This window comes from Cuculus canorus, chromosome 28 (genome assembly GCF_017976375.1).
Source record: "Cuculus canorus isolate bCucCan1 chromosome 28, bCucCan1.pri, whole genome shotgun sequence".
In the NCBI taxonomy this organism is placed as follows: Eukaryota; Metazoa; Chordata; class Aves; order Cuculiformes; family Cuculidae; genus Cuculus; species Cuculus canorus.
In genome coordinates, this window is record NC_071428.1 from 396,753 (window position 1) to 420,998 (window position 24,246).

Consider the following 24,246-nt stretch of genomic DNA (forward strand, 5'->3'; position numbering starts at 1 on the left):
TCATCCACTCACCATCACAGCAGGCGTTTAATTAACATATAATATATTTTAAAAAATAATAATAATAATAAATCACTCTGGCTCCCTCCCGGGCTGGGGGGGGGGGGGAAACACGGGTCCTGGGGCCCCAGGTCCCCCCCCGCCCGCGGACGGGGCCCCCACGCTCCCTTTTTAGGGTGAGGGGGCAAAGTTACAAGTGCTTTCTACACACATCCTGCAGGGTCCCCGGCAGCTGGGTAAGAAATGGGGGGGCTGGGGGTACATACAGGGGGCAGCTGGGTGGGGGGCAGCGGGACTTCTCCTTAAACATGATGATTAGCCAGAAAAAAATAAAGTAAAAGTGGAAGCGGCTCCCACTTTCCCCCCCCGGGGTCTCTACCTACGGGGTTATGTACAGCCACCCCCCCCGGGACGGGAGCCCCCTGTGTGCTGGGGTTTGGGGGGGCTGGAGAGCGCCTGGCTCGCATTCCCCCCCCTCCAGAATTCCCCGGTCCCATTCTCCAGGGACGGAGCCAGCGGTGGCCCCACCGTTTGACCGGAAAGAAAGTGAAAAAAAGGAAAAAAAGGGGTGGACTTGGGAAGGGGAGCAGAGGCGGGGGGTTCCACGGGTGGGCAGGGGTGCTGGCGGAGCCTCCCCGGCCCTCACTGGAGGCGGTCGGTGCGGAAGGAATCCTCAACGGCTGGATCGGTGAGCAGGGCGTAAGGATCGCTCAGCATGTTGAGTCCATCCAGGGTGAGGGGTTCGATTTTGAGCTCCTCTTCCAGCCCCAACGCTGTCGTGTCCACCTCGAAACCGGGAACGCCAGCCAGCGCCGTCGCGATCTCCTTGGAGATGCCAGGGGGAGAATCCCCTGTTGGGGTGGAGGGAAAAAGCGGGGTCAGCACTCATAATCACGGAATCCATCGGTTGGAAAAGACCTTTGAGATAGAGTCCAGCTGTCCCTGTCCACCACCAAACCATCCCGAGTGCCTTGTCCACGTGGTTTTTGAACCCCTCCAGGGCTGGGGACTCCACCATTGCCCAGGCAGCCTCTGCCAGGGCCTGAGAACCCTTTCTGTGAAAGAATTGTTCCCAATATCCAATAAGAACCTGCCCTGGTACAACCTGAGACTGCTTCTTCTCATCCCATCGCCCGAGAGAAGAGCCCAGCACCCACCTCACCACAATCTCCTTTCCAGGAGCTGCGCAGAGCGATCAGGTCTCCCCTAAGCCTCCTCTACTCCAGACTAAACAGCTCCAGGGCCCTCACTGTTTCCAGAGTCCTTGTTCTCCAGATCCTTCACAGCTCCATTCCCTTCTCCGGATGCGCCCCAGCCCCCTCAAGGTCTTTCTTGGAGTGAGGGCCCAGAACTGAACCCAGGATTCGAGGATTTGAGTCCAGGGGGACGATCACATCTCTGCTCCTGCTGGCCAGCCCATGGCTGATCCAAGCCAGGCTGCTGGTGGCCTTCTTGGCCACCTGGGCCGCTGCTGGCAGCCTTCTCGGCCATCTGGGCCACTGCTGGCTTGTGTTCAGGTGCTGTCGCCGAGCAGCCCAGGGCCTTTTCCAAAGAGCCGCTTTCCAGCCGCTCTTCCCCAGGCCTGGACCACAGCATGGGGTTGTGGCCCCAGTGAAGGACCCGGCACTTGGCCTGGTTGAACCTCATCCTGTTGGTCACAGCCCACGGACTGAGCCTGTCCCAACGCCTCTGCAGTCTCCCTGCCCTCCATCCCATGGATCCAGCCTGGTAAGATCCCTCTGCAGAGCCTCCCTGCCCCCAAGGAGATCCACATTCCCGTCCAGCTCCGTGTCACCCACAAACTCACTGAGGGAGCTCTCAATCCCCTCATCCAGATCGTTGATGAAGACATCAAACAGAATTGGCCCCAACACTGAGCTCTGGGGACACTGCTTGCATCTGGCCCCCAACTGAACTCCATTCCCGCCCCCTCTGGACCCAGCCAGCCAGTCAGTTTTTCACCCAGCAGACATTTCACCTGTCCAGGCCGTTGGCAGCCACTTTCTCAAAGAGAACATTGCAAGAAACGGAGTGATGGCGACGTGCTGCTCGCCGGGCGGGAGTCCCGGGGCCCTGCCCACCCACCTGTGAGGATGATGTTAGGAATGGGGCCGTGGCGGCTGCAGTTGCTCAGGTTTTGCCGGTTGAGGACGTGGGGGTCGTAGGCGCCCTCAGTTTGGGGGTAGCTCAGTGTTCCCAGCTCCTCAGGGAAGCCGCCGCTGTTGCCGGTGGGGCTTTCTCCCATCCCAAACTGGTCGAACTACGGGGAGAGGTGGGTTATGAGGACGAACATTCCCGCTGCGTCCCCTCCTCCCGCTGTTCCCATCTCAGGAGCACTCACGTTGCCCAAGCCGAAGTCGCTCAGGGGCTGGCCCAGCTGCTGCTGCGGTGGGAGGGACGCGTTAGGCTGGTACTGGGGCACGTACGGTCGCTGCGCGGCCGCGCTTGGCGGCACCAGTGGTGGTTGGGGCCGCACCGGCTGCGAGGGGGACTGCACGGGCTGGTGCAGGGCTTTCTGGGTCGGCTGGGACTGCAGGAGCAGGCCAGGCTGGCTGTAGGAGTACGGTGGGAGCCGCTGGTCAGCTGGCAGCTTGCTGGTGTCCAGGGGCACTCCCTGCAGATAGAGCAGAGAGACAGCGGTCAGCCTGCACCCACCCCTGTGCCCGCCAGGATCCGGACCCTCTGCCCCAATCCCCGTCACCGCGAGCCCCCCAGCAGCAGCTCAGGGAGACCGTGGCAGTGAGACCCCGAATTTCAGCCCTGCCAGCAGCACCGAGTGCCAAAACCCTGGGCCCAGCACCCGCTGCGGTCTGGGCTCCCCTCTCCAGGGTGAGGGAGCCCCAGGTGGGATGTGTCCCCCCCCAGTCCCCAACCACGCGGAGCTCGGAGAAGTCCACGGGCCGGGACTGGGGGCAAGGGGCTTCCCTGCAACGTGGCTGAGATGAGGATGGAAACGAGACAAGAGAGAAGTCGAGGGAGGAGGAGACGGAGGCGAACGCGCGGCACGGGGCCGGCGCGGGCGATGGACCATGCATACCTGGGTGATGGAGGACAATGTGGGTGACATTGTTGGTGAGAACTGTTTGGGGTGCTGCCTTCTGGAGTCGCCACCCATTGGGAGGGTGAGGGGGCTGAGCGGGACCCGTCGGCGGGGCGAGGTGTTTATGGACGCCTGCACCATGGGGGTGTAGGAAGAGCCGCTCAAGCCGGAGGGCAAGCTGGGATTGCTGGGAGAGGACTGGATGGGCTGGCTGCGGGGGGACGTGGGGAGGGAGGGATTGCTGAGCGAGGAAGAGAGGGAAGAGGGCAGGGACTGGTTGGAGAGCGAGGAAGGGATAGAGGAACTGCTTTGGGAGGATTGGAGCGAGGGGTTGCTGAGGGAGGACTGGAGTGAGGGGCTTCGCAGGGAGGCCTGGAGGTTGGGATTGCTAAGCGAGGACTGCAGGGACGGGTTACTCAGGGAGCTCTGCATAGGTGAGGTAAGTCCTGTGGGGACAAAAAAGAAGAGACACCACTGTTACCCATGGAATCGCCCCACGCCCCAGGCTCTCCTCCCCGGGCCAGGCCAGGCTGGGGCTCCCCATCTGCCCCGGGGTGGGATGGAAGGTGACTAACACGATGGAGACACAGACAGAAACACACACACCCCAGGAACGGGAACGGCAACGGTGCAGGATGCTCTGGCTCAGCGAGCTGAGGACACCGGGAAAAGACAGGGCGGGTGGCACGCTTCTTGCCAGGGTCGCCATCCCACACCCCCATGGGACCCCGATGCTGTCGGCCTCTGCAGCTCTCCCACCCTATCCCCAGGCTGCAGCATCTCCATCCCATGCCGCGATCGCCTGGAGAGGCCAACCTTCACCACAGCCGGCTCTGGGATGCCAGCCTGAGTGCTCCCATCTCTCCCGAGCCCTGCCAAACGCTCGCTGCAGGCAGCTCCCTGCCACAAGGGCCTCTCTCGGCTCCTTGTGCGGCTCGGCAGCTGCTTCAGCCACCGCAGGACATTGGCTCCGTCACCTCCCTGCCCGGATGGGGCCGGCCTCACCTGGCGAGTCGTAGCCCGTCCCCAGGCCCATGCCGCCGCTGATGCCCAGGTGCGTCATGGTGTTGGCCAGGTTGCTGGTGCTGTTGCCCCCACTCAGGCTGGGGTAAGCTGTCTCGTCCGGGTCGAGCGGGGTGGGCAGCGGAGAGGGAAAGTGCAGGTTGGTGAGGTCAGGAAGGGAACCGCCCGTGTTGAGGGCCGAAGGGATGAGGGGGACGTTGGCAGGCTGATCCGGGGATGGAAATACACTGGCGGAAAGAGAGACACATGCTCGGGGTGGGAACGACACTGCCTCCTCCAGCAGCCCAGCCCCCAGTTCCAGCCCCTTTTCCGCTGCCTGGCCCCGGACTTACTGGATCCCAGGGACTTCACAGGAGCGCGGCCGGGCTGAGGACGACGAGAGCTACAAAATCAAAGAGCAGGCGTGAAGCAAGGTTGGGATGCTGAGCCCGCACTCCCCACAACCCTGTACCCGCCACGGTTTGTGGGCAGGAAAGAGGCAGAGTCACTCTGGTGTCGCAACACCCGTCAGGCAGGAAGCACGGGGACACAGCGGGGACTTCCTCGCCATCCTTCCTCTGCACCCACCTTCTTGGTGTCCCAGGGCTTCAGCGAATGCTTGTCATCAAAGGTCTCTTCAATGGGAGGCACTTGGAAAACAAACACTGGGGAGAGAGGGAACGGAAGGTGAGCGCCGGGAGCACGGTGCAGCCCACTCACGTCCACCCACATCCCACCTGACACCCGCTGGTCACAAGCAGGGAATTACAGACCCACCCAAACAGAGGGGACCCCACAGCCCTGATGCTTTGCAGACTGCAAGGAAGTGGATGAGGGGCCGTGCCAGGCTCGGAGCCAGCTGCGAGCAGGTGCTCACCTTTGCTGTCCGTGTCCCCGTCCAAAAAACCTGCAAGAGAGGAGGCAACGTTAGCAGCACGGGGAATGACAGCACCGGGAGCTAAGGCAGGAAGGGGAGGCTGCTGAGACCCCACTGCAGAGGGATCGGGCCCCCTCAGGGTGCCCCAGCAAAAAAACTTGAGGGGTAGAAGGGACAGGAGGGTCCCACGGCAGCCGGGTAGAGGTGGGGAGCGGTGGGTACCGCTGGGGAGAGCGGGATGCGGAGGGAGGGGATGCTCACCGCTGCGGCGGCCGGGTGGCGGAGCGCCCTGCGAGGGGCCCAGGTAGGCGTCTGGTGGGTTGGGGTTCATCACGCTTGTGTGCAGTGCCGAGTCAGAATTCGTTCTAATTGGAAAAGTGATCGTCAGCCAGGCCCTGGCCTTGGATCTCGCCCTCCACCCCACTGCTGTGACAGCCCCCCATGCCCAGCCCTGGCCTCGGGACGGTGGGCAAGAGCAGGGCCAAGGGCTGCAGGCAAAAAGGGGAAGAGCAGGAGGAGAAAGGGAAGGAGAACACAGCATGGGGGATTTCACTGAAGGAACAACAATCTCCTTCAAAGCCCTCCGAGCCCAACATTCGCTCTGTGTGCACCTCATCCCTTTCTGCCAGCCCTCCCCATCTAGTGGGGTCCCTCACCTGCCGATTCCACACACGTCAGGGCTTGCTTCATCCCCATCTCTTCCAAGAAGGCCCCACAGCCCTTGTCACTGGGGAAAATAGGTACCCCTGGGGACCCTTTGTTCCCCCCAGGGACCCCGGATGGACAGGGGACAGAGGACCCAGGGATGCTGCACCCATTGTGTTCCCAATTAGTTGGTCTGAAGCAGATCAGTGCAGGGAAGGGCTGGGCAAAGGCTGCTGGAGCTCAGGACGCGTCCTGGGACCGCACAAGGGGGACATTGTTCAGCTGCAAGGCAGGAAGCTCCCCCAGTGCCCATGGGACGCAGCCCCCTCCAGCGCGGGGCCCGAACAGGGAGTGATGGGTGCCCGCCCACAGCTCATACAGGGCCCTGCCGCTGGCATCGAGCCCCGGGAGGTGCCAGCACTGCTCCCTGCACAAGGAAGATGGAGTGGGGGTTGCCACAAGCCCCCTATCCTGGGCATCCCAATGTGCCCACCCCGAGCCTGGCTCACCCTGCCAAGACCCTGCTGTGTCCCAGCTTGGGGAAGGGGACAATCCCAAAGCCAGCTTGGACCCTGTTTCCAGGGGCAGCAGCTCTTGCGCCCATCAAACCCGCTGCTCGGTCACCTCTATGGGCTCCCAAGAGGTGGCCCAATCTCCAGGGCTGGGCTGGCTCCCACTGCTCGTGCTGCGCTGCGGCAAAACCAAGTGCAAGCAGGCAGAGCCAGGTCCTCATCTCTGGAGCCAGCGCTGAGCTGGGGTAGCTCTGGGGACACCCTGCCCTGCATCCAGGAGACCTGTGTCCCCAAAAGCAACTCCTCGGGAAGCTTGGAGTGGCTGTGGGATCATGCGGCCCATAGAAGCACGATGGCAGCCCTGGGGACGCCCTGCCCTGCATCCAGGAGCCCAGGGCACTCAAAAGTGGCTCCTTGAGGAGCTCAGAGTGGCTGCAGAACCATGCAGGCCATGGAGGCATGAGGGGTGCACCAAGACCAGGGTCTCCTGGGCCCCTTTCTTCCCAGGATCACCTGTTTAGCATCTGGGAAAGCATGGAAATCCCTTCCTCCTTCTCCTGGGGGACTGGAGCTGCCACAATCAAGGCCATACCCACCCTGGGGGTCCTGGGGAAGCGCTGGAGCCCAGCTTAGAGAGAGGGAGAGAGAGAAAAAGGAATCAAAATCATTCACCTGTTGAGAGCCGAGGGCAGCCTGAACAAATGTCCTTTCTCCATCGGGAAGTTACCCCAGGGCATGGTCCTTTGTAGGGAGAAACAGAAGAGTTACTTGGGGTGCAGGGGAGGGGGTACAGGGCAGCACTGCCCTACGGAGGGAAGAGTTCGCAGCGGGGAGGCAGCTCACTGCATGCTGGCTGCCTCGTGCGAACAAGCTGGGCTATCTCCATCAGGAAATCATCCCGGTCTGGACTGATTCACGACATCCTCACCCTGTTCCCTGACTCAGCCCTCTGCCCGCAGCCCAGACACTGCAGTGATGGGCAGCTCAGCCTCAGGGACCCCAAAAACACAGCCAGCTTGTATGGATCACAGACAAGATTGTTTCAATTGTGAGCTTCCCGTGAGGAAGGAGCTGAGAGACCTCTCTGAGTGGAAAAGCCCAAAGTGCCAGAGGGTCTCCACCCTCCCCTCCATCAGCACCCAGAGAAGCACTGCAGGGCGAGGGCCATGTGAAGGCAGTCGATGGAATTCCCCCCTGAGCTCGGGATGCAGGATTTGCAGTGGGATTTGCAGCAAGATGCTCCTGGATGCGGCTCCTCAGACGTTGAGGTGCTGTGAGGAGCACGGCTGTGCTCATCACGAGTGACAGGGAGGTTGTGACACAACCTATTTTCCAGGGAAAACAGGCAAGGCTTTGCCGTTGGAGATCAGGGAGGACACAGAGAGGGCACCTGGGGGCTGAGGGAAGATGAGCCGGGGGATGAGGCCATAGCCCTCATGCTCCGGACTGACCGGCGCTGTGGGGACAAAGTGCAAGACACAAAACAAAGGCAGGGCCGAGTTCTGGTATTGTGGGGCATAACCTGGAGCTGCCACCCAGCACCCGGTGCTGCCGGTGTCCGTACCACACTGGGGAACAGGGGCACATGCGGCCCCTCAGGCTCCTGGTGCACCAAGAGAGCGGCACAGACACGGCAAGAGCATCAGCAGCAAGAGCCTCCTGGGAGGACGGTCCTGAGGCCAGGAAGGGGAGCTGTGCTGAGCCCAGCGCTTCCCAGGAAGGGCAGCCTTGAACATAAAACCCAGGAGCCCTCAGCAACCTCTAAAAGGGCTGAACCCACTTAGCCAAGCCCAGGCAGCTCCAGCCACAGCTCACCAGGCACTCTGGGATGGAGCCAAGGCTTGGGGCACGCTTGGGCTTGGCCAGTCAGCCCTGTCCTCGCCTGCCCCCGGGGCCAGGAGCTGGACACGCAGGGGCTCGGCCACCTGGTGATTCAGCTTGGACAGGATCCTCTTCCCACAGGTACAGCGGGCCGCCCTGTGCGCCAGAGCGCCCTGTGCTCTTTTGAGCACAATGAGAGCGCTCGCTCCCTAAAACACCTCCTCTGCAGGATGGTGCAAAATCAGAGACGTGGAAGCCCTCCCAGCTGCACTCCTGGCATCTCAGTTTTCCTCTGCCCCACCAGGTTCAGTTTCTCCCCACAGACTGGCGAGGGAATCCATATAAATGCTTCCAGGAGGGCTGCGAGGGACCCTCCCAACAGCCTCCCTGTTCCCAAACCTCCAGGTGTTCTTTAACACAGAGTGAGCTCCGGGCTCCAGCGACCTGGAAAAGAAGTGCTGGGAGCCAGGAACATGCGAGGTCTTTACCTCCTCCAGCTGGGCTCGGGCGGAGGCGATAGGTAGGTGGGTCCGTATGGAGAACTGTCGATGTGCAAGGCACGTTAAGGGCCAAACAGAGAGCAAGGGCTGAGCGGACAGTGCGCAGCGGCCTAAAGAAGCCCCGCAGATGGGCCACGGTGGCACACAGTCTGAACGCTCGCTGATCATAGAATCCTGGAATGGTTTGGGTGGGAAGGGACCGCAAAGCCCATCCAGTCCCACCGCTGCCACGGGACACCTCCCATGGGATCAGGGGTTCCAAGCCCCATCCAACCTGGCCTGGCCTTGAACCCCTCCAGGGATAGGGCAGCCACTACTGCTCTGGGCAACCTGGGCCAGGGCCTCCCCACCCTCACAGCAAAACATTTCTCCCCAAGATCTCATCTCCATCTCCCCTCTTGCAGCTCAAAACCGTTCCCTGTCATCCTGTCCCTGCACTCCCTGATCCAAAGCCCCTCTCCAGCTTTCCTGGAGCCCCTTTCAGCACTGGAAGCTGCTTTAAGGTCTCCCTGGAGCCTTCTCTTCTCCAGCTGAACAACCCCAACTCTCCCAGCCTGGCCTCGTATGGGAGGTGCTCCAGCCCTTGGATCACCTCTGTGGCCTCCTCTGGACTCGCTCCAACAGCTCCATGTCCTTCCTGTGTTGAAGACTCCAGAACTGGACGTGCGGCTCCAGGTGAGGTCGCAAAGAGATGAGCACCAGAGGCACTCGGACTGCGGTGGGAGCAAAGACCAAAAGAAATGAGATAAAGGATATCTGTCGGACGTATCGGCGAAGCGGGGACATCATCCGGCGTGGGTCCCGCTGCACTCGCTCCACCAAGCCGTGGTGCCGAGTGCTGCGCGTGGAGTCCAGCGGCGAGTGCAAAGGGCCCTGCAAGAAGGAGACACTGGGTGAACCTGTCTGCTAGGGAAAAGGGTTTCTGGATCAGCCCCATCGCCGGGGGAATGGAGCCGGGGCCAGGCAAAGGGATTAGAGAACATCCCTCATTCCCAACAGCAGCCCGCGCCACAGCTCTTCATCTGACATCCACCCCGAGTCCAACACAGCTCCCAATCCTCCTCCAAGAGGGCAACAGCCCCCTGAGCCCTCCCAGATGGCAGAGTGGGTGCTGCTCACCTGGAAGTCGGAGACGCCGCTGCCGATCTGGTTGACGTTGGGCAGGGAGCCGCTGTAGTAGGGGCCGCGGCTGTGCGCCAGCCTCAGCTTCTGTGCCTGCAGCTGGGCCAGGGGAGGGGAGGTTGGTCAGGGGCACCCCAGGGCGCTGGGGCTCCTCCAAACTGCCCCGCTGCATCCCAGGCACCCCCAAACCGCCCTGCTGCATCCTAGGCATCCCTAAATCACCCTGATGCATTCCAGGCATCCCTAAATCAGCCTGCTGCATCCCCGTCCCTATCCCAGCAGGCATCCCTACGCTCTCCCTCCCACAGCCGAGCCCCACGCTTGCCCCACACGCAGTATTGAGCTCCCAGTGTGTCCCACGAGAGGAGTTTGTCCCCGAGAGAGCCACATCTGACCCGGCTGGCATCAGGAGTGAGCTGGGAGCAGTTATAGTACCCAGTATCTCCTCGTTTCAAAGTCACTGAGGGCGGAGGAGGCCCCACAAGGGACTTTCCTCCCTCCGTGGGTGCTCCAGCGCAGGAAGCATGCTGAGTCCCCGCTGGGTTTAGCGGCCAGGAATGGGGAAAACCACATCTCTCCTCCAACAGCCGCATCCCTGAGCCCAGCCCCACTCTGCGTGGATCAGCCAAAGCCCCCATGCCCACCCGAGAGGGCTCCAGGCTCCCCGGGCACCAGCCCATGCACCCGCTTTGATCCAGAAGTGCTGGATCTTCCACACCAAAACCAGTCCAGGGCTGTCAGCAACACCAGTGCCGCAGCCCAAAATCAAGGAAACATCCCACTGTGGGACTGGGGCTGCCTGTGCAGCACCCCCGGCAGCATGCCGGCTCCCGGCGCGGCTCAAGGCCGAGGGAAGGAGCCACGGCAAACCGCAGGCAGGAGATAACGGTGTCTGGGCACTCACCCTCCAAGGAAAACCCTGCAGGAGAGGAGAGCCGGGATCCTGGGGCAGCACCGGCACGGGCAGGGGTCTGACACACAACGAGTGGCACAGATTTCACCCCAACAGCAGCAGGAAGGCACTTTGCTGCTCACATCCCAGGAAAGGGTCCTCTGTGATTCCCTCCACACTAGGGGATGTCCCCTCTCCAGCATCCAGCAAGGGAAGCAAGGCTTCCCTGAGCCAAATCCACTTTCCCTTTGGATCCCCACACCCTAGCCAGCACCGGCACTCCCAAGTCCCAAATAAACCCTGGGGAAAGAGGAGTCGAAGCACAAAACACAGCTCGGCAAAGGGCTGCAGCCGGGAAACCTGCAACAGCAAATTCCCAGGCTTAAGACCAGCAAAATCCAGATCCGAGGGAAAAAAACAACAACAACAACCAAAAAAACAGGAGATTTAGCCAACAGCTGGCTGTGCTGGCAGCACAGGATTAGTGCGCGGAGTTGTGCTGGGGCTTAAGGTCTTGGGATCCTGCTCAGTTCTCGGAGCCAGGGTCCCTGCGGGAGCCAGCAGAGCCAGACGGGGACGAAACCAGGCAGCAACTCAGGAGCAGTCGGAAAAAGCTGTGGGAAGCAAAGCTTGCGGGGCTGCTGCAGCCCTCTGACAGGAGAGCGGCACCCCGGAGCCAGGCAGCAGCCCCCCAGCCGCCTCTTCTCCAGTGAGGAGCCACGGAACGGAACATCCATGTGCCAGCGCGACGGCCACTACCAGCTCCTTGCCTGGGCAACGATGGAGGGGACCCTCGAGGCCAAGATTCCTACTGGGAGCCGCTCCTGCCCCTGCCCTGCGCCTTTCCAGCGCTGCCATCCCACAGGCAGGGGATGAACTTCCCAAGGAAGCCTCCCAGGGCAGGGATTAGAGGGAGGACAGTCCTGTTGCCTCTCTTTGCTGCACATTAACCAGCTGTTTGCTGTGCAAACACGGGGCGGGAGGCTCCAGCCCACTCCCAAACTCACCGGGTCGCAGCTCCCGGCAAGAAAGGGGACAAAACCTCTGGAGAGACAGGCACGTGGGAGCCCTCTCCGAGACACTCGGCTCCCTCGGGGTCAGCGGGACCCCATCCATCACACTCCCAGCAACAGCCTCGCTCCGTGGATGTCACCACTGCCGTGCCAGAGCCAGGGTGCCAGTGTGGCTCCCCGATCCACATATCTCCCTTTTTATAGGTCTGATGGATTTTGCTTCCCTTTTCTCCCAGTCACGCCAGCCCCAAGAGCAGTGAGACACAGAAGTCTCCATGGCAGCATTCCCTGTCAACTGGAAGAACCCCTCTGTGTCTCCAGCTCTCTGACTCTGCGCTGCCCTCCCTTTGCTCCCACATCCCATATCTCCACTGGGAAGCACGGCACTGGCTGCCGGACCCCGCGGCTGCTGGCACAGCAGAGCCCCATCGCCGGGCTTGGCACGATCTGCCTCTCCGGGAGCTGAAATCTGGCCAAACCCTCATCCTGGCAAACAGCCGCGCAATCCCCGCCGACTCCTTGGGGCCAAACACAAACCGGAGCCGAAAATTGTCGCCTACCCCAACTCAGGGAAACCACAATCCTGCAGATGCACCATGGCATTCCCAGCTTTCCTGCTCCACTGCCAGGTCCTGAGCAGCCCTCCTGCCACTGGGATTCCTCCAAGAAGTCCTCGGCACACAGGGACAACATTTTCCTTTCCCCAGGAGCTGCCGAGTGGGGTGGTTTTGCCAGCTCTGATCTGGCACCCTCATCTGCACTCCCAACGCTGTGTTTTCTTGGCTCCATCCAAGCTAAACTGAAGCATCCCCAAGGGTGAAGCATTCACTGATTCCAAGGGGAGCCAGAAGCATCAGCGGGAAGGAACAACCCAACCCTCTGGAGGGACCCCAGTGTGCGGGGAGAGTCCCGGAGTGCCAGGATGGCAGAGGATCGCCCAGCAGAGGCAACGCGGGGCTGCAATGGTGGGAGCCATGGGCACAGGGACCTCCTCCTTGCCCCTTGCGGTGAGAGCCCCACAAACCCTCCGGTTGCTTTTGCCACTCGCTTGCCAGGATGAACGCTCAGAAGTGGCAGAGACGCATAGGCTGGAGCGAGCCACATGCAAAGCCGTGCCAGAAACTGGCAGCCAGAGACATAAATCAAAATAAAGGCATGGGATGGGGACACGGGGTGCAAGAGGGCACCTGGGGATGGAGTGTTTCTCCAGGGGGGAGCCTTTATCAGCTCCCCTCAGCACCCCAGACGCATCCCACCTGCAAGCTCGGGGTGATGCTTTGTCCTATTCCAGCTCCTCTGCACCACCAAACACCCTCAGACCCCTCTGGGCATCGGCCTCAGCCCCATCATTCCCTCTGTGCCTCCTGACCCCCTCTGCACCCCCAGGTGAGCCCCCAAAGGTCCCACCCCCCTCAACATTCCCCCTGCACCCCTCATCCCTCATGCTGCCTCCTCTGACTCCTCCCACCCCTCCCATAGCACTCAGCCACCTCTAAACCCTCCCAGGCCCTCACTCAACCCTGTGACCTCCCCAGGCCCTCTCTACCCTCCTCATCCCTCATTCAGTCCCCGGCTGCCCTCCCAGTCCTTGGCCCCCACCCCAGCCCTCGGCCCCCTCCCACCCCCCGGCCTTCCCCCCCAAACCTCCTGAACGCCAAGACCCTTCTAACCTACTCAGGCCTTCACTCAGAGCCCTCAAACCTCACCAACCTCTCACTCAGCCCCTGCCCCCCTCTCACGCTCTGGCCGATCCCCCCCAGCCCGCTTTGGCCCCTGACCCCCTCTATTTCCCCCCATCCCTCACTCAGCCCCTGGACCCCTCCCAACACCCCCAGCTTTCCCACAGATCCCAGGTCTCCTCCAAAAACCCCACCTCTTCCAGTCCCAGCCCCCCTATTTCCCGCCACCCCCCCCAACACTCAGGTCCCCTCTAAGCCCCTCAATCTCTCTCTCAGTCTCCAGTCCTTCCTATTTCCCCTCATTCCCCCCCCAGAGCCCCTCTAAGCCCCTCAATCTCTCTCTCAGCCCCCCCTGTTTGCCCCCGTCCCTCCCAGCCCCCCTCAATCTCTCTCTCAGCCCCGGTGCCCCCCGGTTCCCCTCATCGCATCCGGGGCCGGCGGCGCTGCTCACCCGCGTGGAGCAGATCTCCATCATCACCTCCTCGAAGGCCGCCGTCTCCTCCGCCTGACGCTGTTTCTGCAACGCGATTTTCTCGCTGAACTTACGAGGGTTGGAAGCGCCCGTCCCGGCTGAAGAGCCCGCACCGGGCCCGGGCCCGGCCCCCGCGCCCGCCGCCGCCATCTTCCCTGCTCGGGCCGCTCCGGCCGCCGCCGCCGCCGCCGCCGCCGCGCGGGGCACGATGGGGCGGCGAGTCCAGAGCCCAGGGCCGCCTATGGGCACGGCTGCGAGCGAGGACTACAACTCCCAGCGACTCCCGCGGGGCGCGCGCAGGGGCCGACGGGAAATGGAGTCCGGCCGGGGGGGCCGCAGGGGATTGGGGGAGGGGCGTTAGCGCGGCGTGCGGGGTGGGGGGGCGGGGCTGACTACAACTCCCGGCGTGCAACGCGCGGCCACCGCCCCGCGCGGGGGCGGGGCCAGGGAGGGGCGGGGAAGGGAGGGGCGGGGAAGGGAGGGGACACGGGGGGGACACGGGGATGGGGGGAGATAGAAAGGGGGGGCGCGGGGAAGGGGGGAGATAGAAAGGGGGGGGCGCGGGGATTGGGGGACAGGGATGGGGGCATAGAAGGGGGGCCACAAGGATGGAGGCATGGAAAGAGGGAGCACAGGGATGGTGGCATAGAAAGGGGGGCGGGGGGTGTATAGGGATGGGGGGCACATAAGGGGGAGGCATGGAAAAGGGAGGCAAAGGGATGGGGTGAGACAGAGATGGGGGCACAGAAGGGGGGGAACAGGGACTGGGGGGCACAGAGATGGGGGGTGTACAAGAAGGGGGAGGTACAGAAAGGGGGGGGGGCACATGGATTAGAGGGGGTACAGAAAGGACACCCCAACACCTTGGGGGGGGGCACTGTGAGCCCCCTCAGCATTGTCACCCCTCCTTCCCCCCCCATAGCAGAGGCAGCACTGTCAGGTTCAGTCCTTTATTTGCTTCATCCAACACCACCCCCTGCCCGGGAGGGGGGGGGGGGGGCAGGGGCTGCATCCTGAGGGCACTCCCCTGCTGTAAAGGCACTTATGGGTTTGTGGGGGGGGTCACAGTCACCCCCCTCCGTATGTTCTGGGGTCCCGCATGGCGGGGGGAGAGCACCGTTCCCGCTATGCAGGTGGGGAAACTGAGGCACTGAGGTGCCTGGGGGGGAACTGTGAGTGGACCCCCCCTGCAACTTGGGGTGCTTTAGGGGTGGCGGCGGCTCTTGGAGCTCTGGCACTTTGTACAGAGCAGGGGGGTGCAGAGGGGACCCCACCTTCCCCAGGTCCAGTGCCTCTTCCCCTCTGCAGATGGGGAAACTGAGGCATGAGTGGGTCCCTGTGGTTGGACCCCTCCACCCTGGAGTGTGTGCGGGGGGGTACGGGGCGGCTCGTGGAGCTCTAGCACTTGGTATGGGGGGGGCATAGGGGACCCCCGTGCCCTGGGGATCCTGCACTGGGGGGGCTGCATTCCTCCCATCTTGATGAAGAGGGTGATGGTGACGAGAGTTTTGGGTTCCTCCCATCTTGATGAAGAGGATGGTGGCGATGAGGGGTTTGGGTTCCTCACATCTTAATGAAGAGGATGGTGGCAATGAGGGGTTTGGGTTCCTCACATCTTAATGAAGAGGATGATGGTGACGAGAGTTTTGGGTTCCTCACATCTTGATGAAGAGGATGGTGGTGGTGATGAGGGGTTTGGGTTCCTCACATCTTAATGAAGAGGATGGCGGTGACGAGGGTGAAGCCGGCAAGAAGCAGGATGACTTTGGGCACACGATGCTGAGGAACCCCCAACTCCTGGGGCAAAATCTCCAAGAAAGTGATGTAGAGGAAAGTTCCAGACGCCAACCCTTCCAGAACCCCTCGGCACAGACGCTGCCGCGGCCCCGCACCGGCTGCCACCGCCGTCCCCAAGCCGACACCCAACGGGGACATCATGGCGAAGAGAGCGAGGCAGGCGGCCACGGCACGCGGGCGCAGGCGGGCGCGCAGCAGCTTGAGCGCCAGGCTGAAGGCCACGGCGCATTTATGGAGCAGCAGCGCCAGGCAGACGCGCAGCACGGCACCGTCCGCCTCCTGCAGCCCCAGCGCCAACCCCTCCAGCACCGAATGCAACGCCAACGCCAGCACCAGCAGCGCCGCCCGCACGGCACCGCGCGCCCCGCCACCAGCCGAGGGCGACGACGTTTGGATGGAGGAGGTGTTGGGAAGGAGGGAGCGCGACTCTTCGGCGGCGGGCGGCGGGTCCCGCTGCGCCAGAGCGATCTGCTCCAGCACCAGCACCAGGAAAAAGCCCATGGCCAGGATGAACTCAGCCAAGGGGAACTGGAGCTGCTGGGAGAGAAAAAGGGGGGTGGGGGTGGTCAGGGCTTGCCCGAGCTGGGGGAGGGAGGCAGAGGCGGGGGCTGCCGGGAAAACCAAGGAAGGATCTTTCCATGAGTCACGGCAGGACACGAGGGCCTCCCGTGATGTCACCAGCCTGGCCCTGCCAGATCCCTCTCTGTTGTCCCATTCCCACTGTCCGCGTTCCCATTATCCCCTTTCCACCGTCCCATCCCCGCTGCCCCCATTCCTATTATCCCCTTTCCACCATCCCATTCCCACTGTCCCCGTTCCTGTTACCCCCTTCCCACCATCCCATTCCCACTGTCCGCGTTCCCATTATCCCTCTCCCACCACCCCATCCCCACTGTCCCTGTTCCTGTTATCCCCTTCCCACCATCCCATCCCCGTTATCCCCGTTCCTATTATCCCCTTTCCACCATCCCATTCCTGCTGTCCCCGTTCCTATTGCCCCCTTCCCACTATCCCATCCCCACTGTCCCTGTTCCCATTATCCCCTTCCCACCATCCCATCCCCACTGTCCCCTTCCCGCAGCCCTATCCTCATCACCCCTTCCTGCTCCCTCAGTCTCCCTCCCTGCTGTCCCCTTCTTTAACATCCCATCTTCTCATCTCCTCCCTCCCATCCCATCTTGTCCTGTCCCCACTGTCCCATCCCATTCCATCCCCTCCCCATCATCCCATCCAATCTATCCCATCCCCATCCCCACCATCTCCATCCCCATCCCATCTCCATCCCTTCCCATTCCTTCCCCCCATTCCATCCCTATCCCATTCCCATTCCTTTCCCCCATTCCATCCCTTTCCCATTCCTTTCCCACCATCCCATCCCTTCTCCATCCCCACCCCATCCCTTCCCCACAATCCCATCTCCATCCAATCCAATCCAATCCATCCTATCCCTTTCCCACTATCCCACCCCCATCCCTTCCCCATTATCCCATCTCCATACCCCATCCTTTCCCCACTATCCCATCTCCATCCCATCCCTTCCCCATTATCCCATCCAAATCCCCATCCCATCCAACCCATCCCATCCTATCCCTTCCCCCCTATCCCACCTCCATCCCATCCCTTCCTCATTATCCCATCCAAATCTCCATCCCATCCAATCCAACCCATCCCATCCCTCCCCCCCATCCCATCCCCACCCCATCCCTTCCCCACAATCCCATCTCCATCCAATCCAATCCAATCCATCCTATCCCTTTCCCACTATCCCACCCCCATCCCTTCCCCATTATCCCATCTCCATACCCCATCCTTTCCCCACTATCCCATCTCCATCCCATCCCTTCCCCATTATCCCATCCAAATCCCCATCCCATCCAACCCATCCCATCCTATCCCTTCCCCCCTATCCCACCTCCATCCCATCCCTTCCTCATTATCCCATCCAAATCTCCATCCCATCCAATCCAACCCATCCCATCCCTCCCCCCATCCCATCTCCATCCCATCCCTTCCCCATTATCCCATCCAAATCTCCATCCCATCCAATCCAACCCATCCCATCCCTTCCCCACTATCCCATCTCCATCCCATCCCTTCCCCACTATCCCATCCAAATCTCCATCCAATCCAACCCATCCCATCCCTTCCCCACTATGCCATCCCATCTCCATCCCATTCCTTCCCCACTATCCCATCCAAATCTCCATCCCATCCAATCCAACCCATCCCTTCCCCACTATCCCATCCAAATCCCCATCCCATCCCAGCCCTTCCCCGCTATCCCATCTCCACCCGCTCACGGGGACGCGCAGCCCCTCGAGCGCGGCGCCGATGCTGCGCAGGTAGTCGGGCAGGAGGTCGAGCAGACAGGTGCCGAGGAAGACGCCGCCGGCGAAGCAGCTCACCAGGCTCAGCACCGCGCTGTGCGCATCTGGGGGGACACACGGGGGGTCACAGCCCCCCCGGGACCCCCACCGCACCCCTCTGGGGACAGCTCTGACCCCAACCCACACCCCTGGGACCCCCTGAATCCCGGACACCCCTCAACCCCTGAGACACCGCCCCCAAATTCTGGAGACACATTGGACCTCTCCAGACTCCCCCGGACCCCCAGACCCTCCCAGACCCCCCAAGACCCTCCAGACCTTTGGGACCCCTTCCAATCCTCCAGGATCCTCCAGACCCCCCAAAACTCCCCAGGATCCCCTCCGGAGTCCTCAGGACCCCTGGGAACCCCAAACACCCTAAACCCCCAGACTCCTTGGGCCATCCTGGACCCCCAGGATCCCCAGACTCCTGTGACCCCCAAATTTCTCCCACCAAGCCCTGAACGACAGACTCCCAGGATCCCCCAGACACTCAACCACCACCCCAGAACCCCTAGACTCCCTGGAACCCCAAAACTCCCTGGACCCCCAAAGCCCCCCAAAACCCTGAACCCCCAGACTCCCCAGACCCCTAAAAACCCTGAACCCCCACACTCCCTGGGTCCCCCAAGCCCCCCAAAGCCCTGAACCCCCAGACTCTGCGGACGCCTAAAACTCTGAACCCCCAGACTCCCTCGACCCCCAAAACCCCCCAGACACCCTGAACCCCCAAGCCCCCCCAAAGCCCTGAACCCACAGACTCCCCAGACCCTTAAAACCCTGAACCCCCAGACTCCCTGGACCCCCAAACACCCCCAAAGTCCTGAACCCACAGACTCCCTGGACCCCCATACTCCCCAAAGCCCTGAACCCCCAGACTCCCCAGACCCCTAAAAACCCTGAAACCCCAGACTCCCTGGGTCCCCCAAGCCCCCCAAAGCCCCCCAGACTCCCTGGACCCCTAAAGCCCTGAACCCCCAGACCCCTTGGACCCCCAAACACCCCCAAAGCCCTGAACCCCCAGACTCCCCAGACCCCTAAAAACCCAAACCCTCAGACTCCCTGGGTCGCCCAAGTCCCCTAAAGCCCTGAACCCCCAGACTCCCTCAACCCCCAAACCCCCCAAAGTCCTGAACCCCCAGACTCTCCGGACCCCTAAAACCCTGAACCCCCAGACTCCCCAGACCCCTAAAAACCCTGAAACCCCAGACTCCCTGGGTCCCCCAAGCCCCCCAAAGCCCTGAACCCCCAGACTCCCCAGACCCCTAAAACCCTGAACCCCCAGACTCCCTCAATCCCCAAACCACCACCCCAGACTCCCTCGACCCCCAAACCCCCCCAGACCCCCTGGTCCCACAAGCCCCCCCAAAGCCCTGAACCCCCAGACCCCTAAAAACCCAAACCCTCAGACTCCCTGGGTCCCCCAAGCCCTCCAAAGCCCTGAACCCCCAGACCCCCTGTGTCCCCCAAAGCCCTGAACCCCCAGCCCCCCTGGAGCCCCCAGCCCCCCCCGCCGCCGGCGGTACCGGAGCCGGTGCTGTGCGGGAAGCAGCAGAGCGGCCCGAGCCCGCAGCCGAGCGGCAGCAGCAGCAGCAGCACCAGCGCCCCCAGCTTCGCCTCCAGCCCCGGCGGGGCCCGCGCCGCCAGCCCGGGGCTCCAGGCCAGCTCCGCCATCCCGGGACCCGCCTCGGCGCTGCGAGAGAGGGGCTCGGTGGGACCGGGCGTCCCCGGGGGCGGGGAACCGGGAGAGGACCGCGATGGGGAACCGGGGATGGGGATCGGGGACCGGGAACCGGGATCGAGGACCGGCACTAGGATCGGGATGGGGAATCAGGGACTGGGATCAGGAACCGGGGACCAGGACCGGGATCAAGGACGGGGAATCGGGGAACCGGGAACGGAGATCAAGGATGGGGATCGGGAACGAGGATTGAGAACCGGGACTGAGATCGGGACTTGGATCAAGGATGGGGATCGGGAACGAGGATTGAGAACCGGGACTGGGATCGGGATCAAGGACCGGGAACTGGGGATGGGGATTGAACACCGGGACTGGGATCGGGACTTGGGTCAAGGACAGGGAACCGGGATCGGGGATGGGGATTGGGAAACGGGACAGGGATCAAAGACCGGGATCAGGGACGGGGATGGGGGACCAGGACTAGGATCAAGGACCGCGACAAAGAACCGGGAACTGGGGACGGGGATTAGGATCAAGGACCGGAACTGGGCACTGGGAATCGGGGAAGGGGATCAGGAACCGGGACCGGGATCAAGGACCAAGATCACGGACTGCGACGAGAATCCAGCAGGAGAGACTGGGACCGGGATCAAAGACCGGGAACCGGGGACAGGACTGGGATCACACACGGGAATCAAGGAGTGGGATGGAGACCGGGATCAGGGATGGGGACGGGGAACAAGGACCGGGATCAAGGACCAGAACCGGGACGAGGGGGGTCAAGGATCGATCCCGGCCCCGGTGGCACCGGGGAGCAGCAGCAACCGGTTGCACGGGGAGAACGGAGACCGGGATCAAGGAAGGGGTCAGGGACTGGAACCGGGACTGGGATCGGGGATCAGAGACCGGGATCACAGACTAGGACTGGAGTTGGGGACCGGGATCGAGGACTAGGGCCGGGATTAGGGAACGGGACCAAGGACTAGGACCGGGATTGGGGACCGGGATCAAGGACTAGGACTAGGATTGGGGACCAGGATCGGGGAAAGGGACCAGGATCGGGGAAGAGGACCGGGATCAAGGACCAGGAGTGGGATCAAGGCCGGTCCCGGTCCCGGTCCCCACTCACCGCGTCGCTCCCGCAGCCCCGGACGCAGCCAATGGGGCGGGGGCGGCCCGGAGTGACGGGGGCGGCGGCCAATGGGGCCCCAGCAGCCCCGTGTCCGGTCCCGGCCCCCCTGGTTCCCGGTTCCTCATTCCCGGGATGGGGCTGGAGCCGCCCCTGGGTGCAGAGAAACGGCCTGTCCCCCCAGTCCCGGTTCTCCCCGGATGATGGCACTCCGCGGTGACACCAGGATCAGGGATGGGGACCGGGATAAAGGACTGGGATCAAGGATGGGGACCAGGACCGGGATCAGGGACAGGAATCAGGATTGAGGACTGGGACCGGGATCATGGACCGATACCAGGATGAAGGGCAGGGATGGGGACCAGGATCACGGACTGGGATCAAGGATGGGGTCGGGACTGGGTAGGGACCAGGATTATGAACTGGGATCATGGACTGGGATCGAGGACTGTGAACAGATCAAGGATGAAGACAGCGATCACCACTGAGGACCAGGATCACAAACCAGAACTGGGATGGGAACCAGGAACGGGTACCAGCATCACATAGTGGAACCGGGATCAAAGACCAGGGACTGGGATCATGAACCAGGATTACAAGGCCAGGATCAAGAATGAGGGACTGGAATCACAAACCAGGATTACAGGCCGGGATCAAGGACAAGAGTCAGGATTGGGACTGGGACCTGGATCACAGACTGATACCAGGATGAAGGATGGGGACTGAGATCATGGACTGGGAACAAGAATTGGGTTGGGACCATGATCAAGGACAGAAAGGACCAGGATTACAAACTGGGATAGAGGACTGGGAGCAGATCAAGGACCAGGACTAGGATCACAGCCTGGAATAAAGGACAAGGTTGAGACCAGGACTGGTATCACTGACTGGGATTAAGAACCACGAACGAATCAAGGATAGGAACAGGGATCAGGACTAGGATCAAAGACCAGGACTGGGATCATGGACTGGAATCAGGATTGGGGACTGGGACCAGATCCAGAATAAAGGATGAAATCAGAGACTGGGATCAAGGAAGGGGATGGGCACCGGGGATCAAGATCAGGGATAGGGACACCTCAGCCCTTGTATTGGTTCGACGCTCCTGGGAAGGGACTTTCCTGAGTTTCCTGGGATACCGGAGATCCTGGTGCACCAGGAGCAGGCAAGGTGGGGGCCAGGGCACCCCGAGGAGCTCAGGATGGGGAGTCTGGGGTGCCCATCCCCGCTGCGTCAGGGCACAGAACTGGTGGAGAATCCCACTGGCTGTCGGTGGGATCCGACGGAAGCAGCACCCACAACACCAGGCCTGGGGCATCCCGGGACATGCCCCTTGCCGGGGTGGCCCCCGCTTCCCGATCAGCCTCAGTGATGGAGGCATCGGAGTTCCAGGGGCTGTGGAAATGGGGACATGGGGACAAGATGTGACAGGGAGTGGAGGGCAGTTCTTTTTGGGGGCTGTCTGGGGTGGAGGGACACCCAGTGCTGGGTGCTCCTCACCAGCTCTGGGGGTTCTGGTGAATAAACCCAGGTGCTTGGTTTGCACCTCAACCCGTGTCAGAGGGTCCACATTGAGGCCAAGGGAGACAGGAACCCCTCCAGTGCTCCGGAGCAGAGCCAGCGTCACAGCCCAGTGTCACTCCCATCCTCTCAGGGACAAACACCAGCATCGTTCTGGCGACAACGATCTCGGTTTATTACACACCACACTCCCTGGGTGAACCCCAACAGTCCCATGGGACACCCCGACGGCATCCGGGGCAGCTCCCAGCTGCAGCCCATGCTCACGGAGCAGGGCAGGGCCTGCCCAAGGGTCAGTTCCTCCTCCTCCCGGCATGTTGGGAGCAGTGGGAGAGCAGAGTCTTCCACTCCGGTGTAGCCGGGCTCCTAAATGGACTCGATTTGCTTGCGGACCTTCTCCAGAGCCTTCCTGTCCAGCACGCGCTGGCGACAAACGACCAACACCGCAAAGATGGCAGCGACGCACATCATGGTGCCCACGAACCTCCAGAAAACGTGCGCTTCCATCACTGCCGAGCGACAGCTGTGCCCACAGGAGAGTCAGGAAACACAGAGGGGAGAGAATTTGGCCTCAAATCCCCCTGACAAGACCCCTCTGGGGCTCACGGCTGCCCCGTTCCATCCAACCATGGAATGGATTGCGTTGAAGGGACCCCAAAGCCCATTCAGTTCCACCCTCCAGACACCTCCCACGGGATCAGGAGCTCCAAGCTCCATCCAACCTGGTCTTGAACCCCTCCAGGGATGGAGCAGCCACCACAGCTCTGGGCAACCTGGGCCGGGGCCTCCCCACCCTCACAGCCTCATCTCTCCTGCACCCACCTCTTCAATTCGTCCCTCTTGGAGGTGGCACAGCTGATCTTCTCGATGAAGCCCGTGGGAATGCACTGTGCGATCGTCTTCTGCAAGTGAGAGGGGCTCTGTCAGAAGCTGCCCTGGGGCTGGATGTGGCCTCAGGCAACCCCGCAGCTGCTGGACTCACCGCCTGGAAGCTGGAGCAGCGGGTGCACTCCTGGGCCACCACGAAGTCCTCCACTAGCCAGCACGGTGTGGCCACCACTGGGCTTGCTGCACAGAGAGAGTGGAGGGCTGGTGAGTGCAGGGCTAGCTCAGAACCCCAGCCTGGCCCCCCGGCCCTGCACCCACCTGAGTGCCGCTCATCGCTCGCTGCCATGGCTGCCGCCGTGGGGCTGTGGAGTGAGCGGGAACACCGTGAGGGCCGTGTGTGGGATCCCCATCTCGCTTCCCTTCTCCCATCCTGCTTCCCTCTCCCCACCCCTCTTTGCCCCCTCCAATCTCGCTCTGCTCCCTCAATCCTGCTCTGACCACCCATCCTGTTCTGCACCCCCATCCTGCTTTCCCCAATTCCACTTCGCTGTCCTATCCTGTTCTGTGCCCCATCCCCCCCAATCCTGTCCTGCCCCCTCATCCCGCTCCTCCCCAATCCCGCTTCCCCCCAACCCTGTTCTGCCCCCCACCGTGCTTTGCTCCCCTCAATCCTGCTTCCCCCAATCCCAATCACCCCAATCCCATTCTGCACCCCAATCCCTTTCTGCACCTCCATCCTGCCCTGCCCCTCAATCCCACTCCTCCAATCCCGCTCTGCTCCCAATCCTGCTCCCCAAATCCTGCCCTGTCCCCCAATCCCACTCTGTTCCCCCAGCCCACACATCCTCAATCTCGCTTCCCCCAATCCTGCTCTGCCCCAATCCCGCTCCTCCCTCATCCCGCTCCTCCCAATCTGCTCCCCATACTGCTCCCCCCAATCCCACTCTGCCCCCTATCTTGCTCCCCCCAATCCCGCTCCCTCAATCCTAATTCCCCCCAATCGCACCTCACTCCTTCAATCCCAATTCCCCCAATCGCACTCCCTCAATCCCAATTCCCAATCCCACTCTGCCCCCCAATCCTAATTCCCCCCAATCGCACCTCACTCCTTCAATCCCAATTCCCCCAATCGCACTCCCTCAATCCCAATTCCCAACCCCACTCTGCCCCCCTGTCCCGCTGACCGCAGCCCGCAGATCACGGCCCCCAGCAGAGCTCCCAGCAGGGCCCCGGCGGGGCGCGGGGGCCGCATCGCACCGCACAGCCACCCTCACCCGACGCGCGCCGCCATCTTGGACCGCGGGGCACGCCGGGAGCGGGGAAGGGGCCTAAAGGGGGGGGCAGTTAAA

The 24,246-nt window shown here is 62.3% G+C and overlaps 3 protein-coding genes across 5 annotated transcripts; all 3 read right to left on the reverse strand.

Annotated features, from left to right (window-relative positions):
- Positions 1-134: 134 nt before the first annotated feature.
- CRTC2 (CREB regulated transcription coactivator 2) lies at positions 135-13,768 on the reverse strand. Its single transcript, XM_054051083.1, has 14 exons — positions 13,555-13,768; positions 9,517-9,618; positions 9,152-9,270; positions 8,386-8,445; positions 6,749-6,817; positions 5,181-5,284; positions 4,920-4,949; positions 4,631-4,707; positions 4,396-4,445; positions 4,046-4,290; positions 3,038-3,486; positions 2,342-2,614; positions 2,086-2,260; positions 135-851 (listed from the first exon to the last, which is right to left on the reverse strand). The coding sequence occupies exons 1-14, from the start codon at positions 13,723-13,725 to the stop codon at positions 643-645; spliced, it is 2,133 nt and encodes a 710-aa protein (XP_053907058.1). The 5' UTR covers positions 13,726-13,768; the 3' UTR covers positions 135-642.
- Positions 13,769-14,544: 776 nt separating this feature from the next.
- On the reverse strand, positions 14,545-20,701 carry SLC39A1 (solute carrier family 39 member 1). 2 transcript variants are annotated; one of them, XM_054051030.1, is made up of 4 exons: positions 20,549-20,701; positions 19,265-19,431; positions 17,673-17,803; positions 14,545-15,909 (listed from the first exon to the last, which is right to left on the reverse strand). In XM_054051030.1, the coding sequence occupies exons 1-4, from the start codon at positions 20,674-20,676 to the stop codon at positions 15,280-15,282; spliced, it is 1,056 nt and encodes a 351-aa protein (XP_053907005.1). In that variant the 5' UTR covers positions 20,677-20,701; the 3' UTR covers positions 14,545-15,279. The 2 variants fall into 2 exon arrangements, with proteins under 2 accessions (XP_053907005.1, XP_053907006.1); XM_054051031.1 differs by having other exon boundaries at positions 14,547-15,906.
- A 1,493-nt stretch (positions 20,702-22,194) lies between these two features.
- On the reverse strand, positions 22,195-24,237 carry JTB (jumping translocation breakpoint). 2 transcript variants are annotated; one of them, XM_054051035.1, is made up of 5 exons: positions 24,172-24,219; positions 23,216-23,259; positions 23,052-23,137; positions 22,892-22,971; positions 22,195-22,592 (listed from the first exon to the last, which is right to left on the reverse strand). In XM_054051035.1, exons 1-5 carry the CDS (start codon positions 24,186-24,188, stop codon positions 22,436-22,438), a joined length of 384 nt encoding a protein of 127 aa, XP_053907010.1. In that variant the 5' UTR covers positions 24,189-24,219; the 3' UTR covers positions 22,195-22,435. The 2 variants fall into 2 exon arrangements, with proteins under 2 accessions (XP_053907010.1, XP_053907008.1); XM_054051033.1 differs by having other exon boundaries at positions 22,196-22,592; positions 24,082-24,237.
- Positions 24,238-24,246: the final 9 nt, after the last annotated feature.

What these genes read in the sequence shown, in the direction of transcription:
- CRTC2 (XM_054051083.1), bottom strand. Translation starts at nt 13,725, where the DNA reads ATGGCGGCGGCGGGCGCGGGGGCCGGGCCCGGGCCCGGTGCGGGCTCT. An exon ending in CTGCCCTCGGCTCTCAACAG is followed by an intron (nt 5,285 to 6,748) that starts GTGAATGATTTT and finishes TTTTCCAATTAG; the next exon opens with AACGAATTCTGACTCGGCAC. An exon ending in TGTGAAGTCCCTGGGATCCA is followed by an intron (nt 4,291 to 4,395) that starts GTAAGTCCGGGG and finishes TCTTTCCGCCAG; the next exon opens with TGTATTTCCATCCCCGGATC.
- JTB (XM_054051033.1), bottom strand. Translation starts at nt 24,149, where the DNA reads ATGCGGCCCCCGCGCCCCGCCGGGGCCCTGCTGGGAGCTCTGCTGGGG. An exon ending in GCCGTGATCTGCGGGCTGCG is followed by an intron (nt 23,260 to 24,081) that starts GTCAGCGGGACA and finishes CTCACTCCACAG; the next exon opens with CCCCACGGCGGCAGCCATGG. An exon ending in GCTGCTCCAGCTTCCAGGCG is followed by an intron (nt 22,972 to 23,051) that starts GTGAGTCCAGCA and finishes TCTCACTTGCAG; the next exon opens with AAGACGATCGCACAGTGCAT.
- SLC39A1 (XM_054051030.1), bottom strand. Translation starts at nt 20,676, where the DNA reads ATGAGGAACCGGGAACCAGGGGGGCCGGGACCGGACACGGGGCTGCTG. An exon ending in GGGGCTGCGGGAGCGACGCG is followed by an intron (nt 19,432 to 20,548) that starts GTGAGTGGGGAC and finishes CCTCTCTCGCAG; the next exon opens with CGCCGAGGCGGGTCCCGGGA. An exon ending in TCGAGGGGCTGCGCGTCCCC is followed by an intron (nt 15,910 to 17,672) that starts GTGAGCGGGTGG and finishes TTTCTCTCCCAG; the next exon opens with CAGCTCCAGTTCCCCTTGGC.